A 7,941-nucleotide genomic window follows, 5' to 3' on the forward strand; every position below is an offset into this window, starting at 1 on the left:
CCCGTGGGATCAAAATAAAACTTAATACTCTAATTATGTTGTCTGTAGTTTGTGTCAATACGAAGGCTTGTTCACCTATCCAAAACGCCCGTCAGTTTGCTTATTTTCCATTACTTCAAATTAATTGTTTTTGATATTTTCAAATTATTTTAATATATTAATTTTAAAAATAATTTTTTAAAAATAAAAAATATTATTTTAATTTATTTTCAAGTAAAAAAATACTTTAAAAAATAATAATTATCTTCTACTACTCTCAAACATCTCATTAGGTCCCTGTTCCATTGCCACATGGCAGGCACTATTGCTTGCTTGTTGCCAATGTGTATATATATATATATATAGGGCTGGCTTGTGTTGATTGATAACATGAAACTAAGTTCTAATTCTACTTTTATTTATTTATTTAATTTGCTTTTCACAGAAGGAAACCGCGTGCATGTGTTTATTAATTAATGATGAAAACAGTTCTATGGTTTATAAAAGATAATTTTAAAAGGATATATAATTTAATTGTTAAGAAAATATATTTCTTTTTTTAACCTTTTAAATTCAGACCTTGAAAACCACGTGGAGAATAATATACTCTTAATATTGCTCACGGAATGGATTTAATGTGAATTAGCATACAAACTAATATAAAAACACTTTATAGAAGAGAGATTCTTAACCCACAATCTAAGGAAAAAATTCGAATATAATTCGGGCTAATTAATAATGCCAAGTCAAAAATGAAAACGTGTTTTAGGGAGGGGTTTTTTTACAGATAAAAACTTAATGGGCCTTCTCAAACGGGTCCAAGCCAGCTTTGAATGAATCCATAATCATATTAGGGGCCCATTTCGCGATCCATTAATTCATCTATTAGAATTTGGAAGAGATTGCTAAAATAGGAAAGAGAAAATGGAGATGCGGGGTATCGATCCCCGTACCTCTCGCATGCTAAGCGAGCGCTCTACCATCTGAGCTACATCCCCTTGACATGTACCAGTTAAGTTTATTTTATATAATAATAAACATATCTTAGATTATCACATGTTTAAGGACTAATCATTGTCACATACTTGGGTAATGAAAGGAGTGTGAAAGGCAAGATCGTGAGCATACAGTTGGCTCACGGAAGCGTCTTCTTCAGATGGCAAATGGCTTCCCTGATTTAGATTCGAAAGCTATGACTCTATGTTGCTTTCGTTTTGCCTTAAGACTACTTGTGCCCTACAATGGAGATAGACATAAACATTTGGACACTTCAATTACATGGAAAGATGAAAGAAAATTTGGGAAAAAAGGCAAGTCAGACATGTATCAGTGTGTCGGATATAGGATCCCGAGTCCAAGCAACATTGCTATGTATATTATCCCTTCCCTGCTTATGTTTGGTTGCTTTACGCTCTTGGCTATCAGTTTGCATGAAAAACCTATGTTTTCTTTAAGCAAAGCTTGGCCTCTGATTTCAGAGACAATCATTGGATTATGCTGGGATCTTTCCTCAATATTCTTCATCAGCACTCTTGATGACAGTTGCAGGAAATTTCAGAAAATAAAGGAGCTTGATTTGGCTTATGTTCGTTTCAGCACAAGCATATATGTTACTGCTGAATCCAGGTGCTGATTTATTTTTATTTGTTGATGTTCAGTTTTCATAGTCTGCCCTTCCAGTAATTACTCAAATGCATGACAATCTTTTTGAGACGCTGTTAATTAGTCTTAGTGTTAGCACCTTTCAGGTGAACAGGAGGTAAAGATTTGTCAGGCTTAGGCTTTTGCCTATTGCCCAGTCTTAATGAACCTCTCCCCTTTCTCTTGATTTTTGGCCTGTTTTCTTTTTCTCTGTATGCTAGTAGTGAACTCTGCAGCTGGAAAGAAGATGAACTCTTTTTTGGTTATAATCCACTTCATGCCATCATGATCAGTCTCTTAATTCGTTGCTCGTTAGATCAGATGCTTGTAAGGTGAAAGCTGTCCAAAACCCACCATGTGAAAGGAACCTTTGTTTCCTTGACAAGGGTTACTCAATAGTGCTTGCTCATGTTTCAAACATGATCCTTTGATTGGCATACCTCTACTCTCTTATAGCTAAAGGCTCGGCATAAATTATATTCCTACAGGGTTCTTGTCATTTACTCTAATGATGTAAGAGATTTCATTATGCTAGGAATTAGGAGTAACATTACCTTGTAAAGTTTAATTTCTTACATTCGCGACTCACTTAAAACTTACAGATGATCAGAAATTTTGGCCAGGATGCCTTTTCCTGGAGCTGGAGGAGTATCAGAATCCAGAGAGCTCTTGGGAATTCTTACTTCTAGAAACAAGTCATTCCTCACATACGCCTCGGTATCTTTCCAATCAGCATCTCCTGGAAGCTCAAGCCTTCTAACATAACCATATTCCCACCAGTTGCCACTTCTCCAGTCTTTCGTTTTCGACTGATCTCTTTTCGGTTTCCACTGACCACTAATTTCCATGATTTTCCCATGTTCGACGAAGAATTGCACGGTATTATTCTCCAGTCCTGCCGTAACAGATCAGAACATTTGAGAAAACTCAAAATCATTCCTTAAAGCGAAAATTTTCTTCAGTTTAAACCTATGGAGTTTTGGCCTTGTCTTCAAGTCTTCTGGTATAATCATATTTAAGCCTGAGACTCCTTAGGTTTTATTGTTTCCTTGGTTCATAATCATCATTTCAAGCAAAGTTCAGAAATTTTAAAGATGTTCGTGAATTGCTAAGAACACTTACCTGATAAATCAGCTTTTAGTACATAGGCATCATCTGTCTGAAACCAATCAATATTAGTCTTGCCAGAGCTCCGAAGATTAGATAACAAGACATCTGACTCAAACTCCCAAAGTGGAAAGGCATCTGAAGGATCGAAATATTTTCCAAACAACAATGGACTGAACAGTGATCCGTCACCAAAACTCCTATGCACTACTGGACTTCCCAGGGCAAAAAATCTTTTGAACATGTCCTCACTTAATGAAACACTCCATTTTTGAGGAGTTTGATCCTCTGTATGAACTTCTAGCTGTTTCCAATTTGCCATTACCAACTAGAGCTGAGAATTTTAAGAATTTTTCTTGGAGACAGTTTATACTTCATAGGCTTTTGGACTTCTTATAGTGTGAGAGCTGCCTTTTGAGAAAGCAAAGAACAAATTCCTTGAGAAGATTAGGAGGGCTGTAAAGCAAGAAAGAATATATTCCTTTCTCACCTTGTTCAACAGTAAGAAGTAATGGAAGAGCCATGCACTGAAGACATGTGGCTACCCACTGAAATAAGCATGCCAATAGATTATTTTGAAAGAACGGATCAGAGCTCATTTCGCCTTTAGAAGAGAATCTTCAGAAGTTTTCCAGGAACTATATATACCTTGCTGTCCACACAATCACAATGGCAGAACACTTCATCAGTTCTTTGTCTCTAACTTGTCACAATCTTGATGTGTTTAAGCGAATGAAAGCACTTGGATTTGAAACTCAGACAATTTCTAGAGTACTCCAGGTAAACACCTTTTTGGGTCAAACTGTCATGCTGCTCAATAATTTTGTATATTTTAAGCTAAGGAGAAGAAGGATAGTAGCTGCGATTACTTGTAGAAAAAGGAAAGTAACGCATAGATTAATTTTTTCCTTGGTCTACTAAGTTCATGATGCTTCAAGTCCAAGGCAAGGTGAAATAAATGCAGTCCATTAGTAGGATCCGGATTCCTGATCACTGGTGAACTATTCCTAACCTTGATTTTGCAGTACCAACCATTTTGGTACTGTTTTTCACAGACAGGGAAGAGCAAGATATTGGTCTGCATGCTGTTTATGTTTTCAGATGAGGCAAAAGAACAAAAGTATATAGCTTTATCATGATTTATATGTTAATCACAACATGATTTGTATGTAAAATACTGTTTTAATTGCATTAATATAGAATTTACGCGGAAATCCTGCTATAATCATATGCAAAATTTGCTTGATCCCGCCAGCTTAAAGTTTGCTTTTTGATGCAATTGCTAACTTGGGGATGAAAAATGCTGATGTCAAAAGGAATATTTCCTTTGTAATGTCACGCTGCACATTCTTCCTTTCATGCTTACAATTTTCATATCTCTAATCTTTCTTGTTTCAGCACCCATAATTCTATTGACTGCTGTATTTGAGGCTTTATGCATTGCGATGCATCTTCAATGACATCCATGGGAGTTACTTTTCTAAAAGCAGCATTAGTATCTGCTCTATGGATCTTGAATTTCTAGTCATGAGTAATGGGGCACAGGCAAAAGAGCTCGAACACAAATTACAGATGCAGTTATCTCTAAAGGCAAGGGCTAATCCTGTGTCGCCCATTCTTAGACAAGCTGAGAGGATAGGCTGGGAGGCATCTGCTGATGGATAGAGGATAAGATGATCCTGATCAGTTGATCACCACGGCAGAAAATGCGGCAATTTGACACCTTCATTAGCTTGGCCTCTTGGTGTGGTTTCTTTCTTTAATCTTTTGGCAAATTTCTTGCAGAACTGACATTGAAGTCAAAGACTAGCTCAAATTTATGGGAATTGAGAAGTTGGCCAGCAGCTGCAAATTAGGGAACCAAAGCTTGAACTTCGTTTTGAAGGAAAATATGATTTGAGAAAAAATTAAAATTTAAATGTAGGGAACCAAAGCTTTGGACTTCATCCTGGCCTCTTGGGGTTCAAATAGTATTTCTAAGAAATTTAATTTTTTTATAAAAATTTAATTTTTTTATATTTTAGATAGTTTTGATTGGTTGATATTAAAAATAAATTTATAAAAATTAAAAAAATTATTTTGATTTATTTTGACATAATTTTTTTTTTAAATAACCGCAACCATATTTTCAAATAGATTATTTTAATTTTAATTTATATTTATATATGTTTTGAAAGATATGTTTAGCATGAAAAGCATTAAATTTATTTATTTATTTAATATGTTTTGATGATTTTATTGTTGTGGTGTTAAATATTTTTTAAAAAAATTAAAAAATTTATTTTGATATAATTTGAAGGAATAAACACTTTTCATCTAGAATAGTAAACCTCTGTCTTCAAATGAGAAGAAAATTCAATGGAGCTTAGAAACATGGTCCGTGGACTAGAAAATACTCGGAGATTTCCATAAATTCTTGCAAAATAGCAGGCGCCAGATAAGACAGATTTGACACGTGGTGGACCGAAGTAACTGGGTTCTATACCCCGATTATGTTACCGAACGAGGCATACGGTTTTTTTAAAAATTATATTAAATTAATATAATGTTTTTTTAAAAATTATATTAAATTAATACATTAAAACAATTCAAATATATATTAATAAATTAAAACAATTCAAATATGAAAAATTTATTGTATAAAAATATAATTTCAAAATAAGTGTTTAAATATAATCTTAAAAATAAGTTTTAATTTAATTATGGCGTATATAAATTTTAGCTTATATTAATTTTTTTAATCAAGATTTCAATTCTTTACTACTCCTGGAATTGAACTAACAAAGCTAAACAGCAGTTTGCTATGTATATTATGTGCAAGGACACGTAAAGCATAGTTTAATTGGTTAATAATATGATTAAGTAAAACTTATTTAATTTTATTATATTTTTAATGTTTCAAGTAATTTAATTAAAAATGACTCCTGATTAGTCTGATAATTTAGTTGTTTAATTAAACTCTAAATAGTATTTAGAAACTTTAATTATTTTTTTTATTCCTTGTCTAAGAAATGAAAATATATAATTTAGTTGTTTAATTAAACTCTAAATGGTATTTATAAACTTTAATTAATTTTTTATTCCTTGTTTAAGAAATGAAAAAAATATATATAAAAGAAGAAGAAGAAGCCTCCTTCTTGATTTGATTTGGCAAACCATATTTATTTTCTCTCAACTTTCTTGGTTTCGGTGTTAAGAAATGGAAAATACGAGGAACCTCCTTGGTTTGACAAACCATTTAACGTTTGAGGAATGCTTAAGCTATTTCTTTCCCTTTCCCCCCAGTAAAGTCATCCCACCCACCAGTTCACATATCCTTTTTATTTAGGTTGGAGTGATTGAGAGTATAATTATAATTATTTTTTAAAAATTATTTTTATATTAATATATTTAAATAATTTACAAAAAACTAAAATATATTAATTTAAAGAGAAAAAATTTCAAATATTTTTAAAATGTAAAAATAAACAGAACTCATAATATCATAATATAATTTTTTAAATTATTTTTTATTTAAAAATATATTAAAATAATATTTTTTTATTTTTTTAAATTTATTTTTAATATTAGTATATGAAAACAGCTAAAATTATAAAAAATAATTTAAAACTAAAAATATTTTAAAAAACATAATTAAACACCAATTTTAATATTGTATGTACAATTCAATATATGTAATCATCTTTCTCTGTTTTAGTAGTTTTGTAATGGTTGTTTTTTAAATAATTTTTTATATTAAAATTCATGTTAATAATATTTTTTAACATCAACACTTCAAAACAATCTAAAATATATAAACCATATTAAATTTTAATAAAAATAAAAAAATAATTTTTTAAATTTTTTTTAAAAATACATATTCAACCTCGTTCCAAACAGATAAACAGATAATTAACCTCCTCTATGCAGCTTCACTGTTCTTCTTTTCTTTTATTTTTTTTATTCAGTTGATCTCTATTTCTTTTATAACTTTATTATTTTTTCTCAATTCTTGTATTTTTTTAACAATTATTTAGGTTATTTTAAACCAATCAAGATATTCATATTATATCAAAATAATTTTAATATAATATAAATTTAAATTTAGATTAAGTAATAAATGAAGTTAGGAGTATTTTTTTGTTAATTTAATCTTTAGATAATTTTTGTTATTTTTAAATTTATCAAATTAATAATATTATATTTTTAAAATTGTTATATAATTTAATTTTAAATTCGAAACTGACAGAGAATTCAATGAGAAGTTTCTTCATTGATTTAATACATATATTTTTAATTTTATTATTAAATTTTATATCAATGCGTTTAAGTTATTTTTTAACCAGAATTACCTCTCATGATAACATCAGCGTAATATTGGAGTTACGTAATAAGTTAGGTGATGACGTTTATAAAGGTGACATCCTAAGCGGGTTTAGATTTTAAATTGAATAGTCACATCACTAAGCTTATAAAAATAAATGGAACCCATCAAATCACTTTAAATAAAACACTTGTAAGTTATTATATCAAAAACGAAAAAAGAAGAAGAAAAACCTTTCTAATTCAGACATGCAATTATAACTTATTTGATTGAATAATTGTGGTTATTTTTTAAAATATTTTTTTATTTTAAAATATTTTAATATAATAATATTTTTATTTTTTTAAAATTATTTTTAATGTTAACACATTAAAATATCTGAAAATATTCAAAAAAATTAATTTAATATGTTAAAAAATTTATTTATTTATAAATATTTTTAAAATACAAACAAAGTTTTAATGTTATTTGAAAAAATTAAAACTTGTTAATCCTAGATTTTTAAGCATGTTGAGATTATGATGTAAAAAAAAATAGAGTTTCTTATTAAATGCGATGTTTTAAATTACTTACGCAATCTATCAAAGAGTAAGGAGAGTAATTACTGAGCTACTCTTCTTGATTTTTTTTTTAAATAATGGGAAAACGAGAAAATCAAATTGATGGCACAGTGAAAACAATAAAAAAAATCTATATATATATATATATCCAAAAAAAATAATAAAATATTATTAATTACTCGTTAAATTCCGTAAAAAAAAATCCCAACTCATGATTCTTTAACTAATTAATAATTTTGGGGTAGTATTTCTCAAGATTTACTACCTAGAAAACTTGATCAACAATATATCCCACCAAGATATGCAATTACAAAATTTAAAATCCATAACCCGCAAATAATATATATATAT

At 29.5% G+C, this 7,941-nt stretch overlaps 2 protein-coding genes and 1 non-coding gene across 4 annotated transcripts; 1 reads left to right on the top strand and 2 right to left on the bottom strand.

The window, feature by feature from the left end:
• Positions 1–904: 904 nt before the first annotated feature.
• Positions 905–977, bottom strand: TRNAA-AGC (transfer RNA alanine (anticodon AGC)). The gene has a single exon. It is a non-coding gene; the product is annotated as a tRNA-Ala (tRNA).
• A 92-nt stretch (positions 978–1,069) lies between these two features.
• On the top strand, positions 1,070–4,530 carry LOC105130194 (uncharacterized). The gene is made up of 2 exons (XM_011032595.1): positions 1,070–1,605; positions 4,126–4,530. The coding sequence occupies exons 1-2, from the start codon at positions 1,136–1,138 to the stop codon at positions 4,154–4,156; spliced, it is 501 nt and encodes a 166-aa protein (XP_011030897.1). The 5' UTR covers positions 1,070–1,135; the 3' UTR covers positions 4,157–4,530.
• Positions 2,120–3,108, bottom strand: LOC105130193 (21.7 kDa class VI heat shock protein-like). 2 transcript variants are annotated; one of them, XM_011032594.1, is made up of 2 exons: positions 2,743–3,108; positions 2,120–2,515 (listed from the first exon to the last, which is right to left on the bottom strand). In XM_011032594.1, the coding sequence occupies exons 1-2, from the start codon at positions 3,047–3,049 to the stop codon at positions 2,217–2,219; spliced, it is 606 nt and encodes a 201-aa protein (XP_011030896.1). In that variant the 5' UTR covers positions 3,050–3,108; the 3' UTR covers positions 2,120–2,216. The 2 variants fall into 2 exon arrangements, with proteins under 2 accessions (XP_011030896.1, XP_011030895.1); XM_011032593.1 differs by having other exon boundaries at positions 2,120–2,518.
• Positions 4,531–7,941: the final 3,411 nt, after the last annotated feature.

This window comes from Populus euphratica, unplaced genomic scaffold, assembly GCF_000495115.2.
Source record: "Populus euphratica unplaced genomic scaffold, PopEup_1.0 scaffold95.1, whole genome shotgun sequence".
NCBI lineage: Eukaryota > Viridiplantae > Streptophyta > Magnoliopsida > Malpighiales > Salicaceae > Populus > Populus euphratica.

Excerpts from the sequence above, each read along its gene's own strand:
- LOC105130194 (XM_011032595.1), top strand. The coding sequence starts at position 1,136 with ATGGCAAATGGCTTCCCTGATTTAGATTCGAAAGCTATGACTCTATGT. Across the intron at positions 1,606-4,125 it reads TATGTTACTGCTGAATCCAG|CACCCATAATTCTATTGACT; the intron begins GTGCTGATTTAT and ends TTCTTGTTTCAG.
- LOC105130193 (XM_011032593.1), bottom strand. The coding sequence starts at position 3,049 with ATGGCAAATTGGAAACAGCTAGAAGTTCATACAGAGGATCAAACTCCT. Across the intron at positions 2,519-2,742 it reads ACTAAAAGCTGATTTATCAG|CAGGACTGGAGAATAATACC; the intron begins GTAAGTGTTCTT and ends GATCTGTTACGG.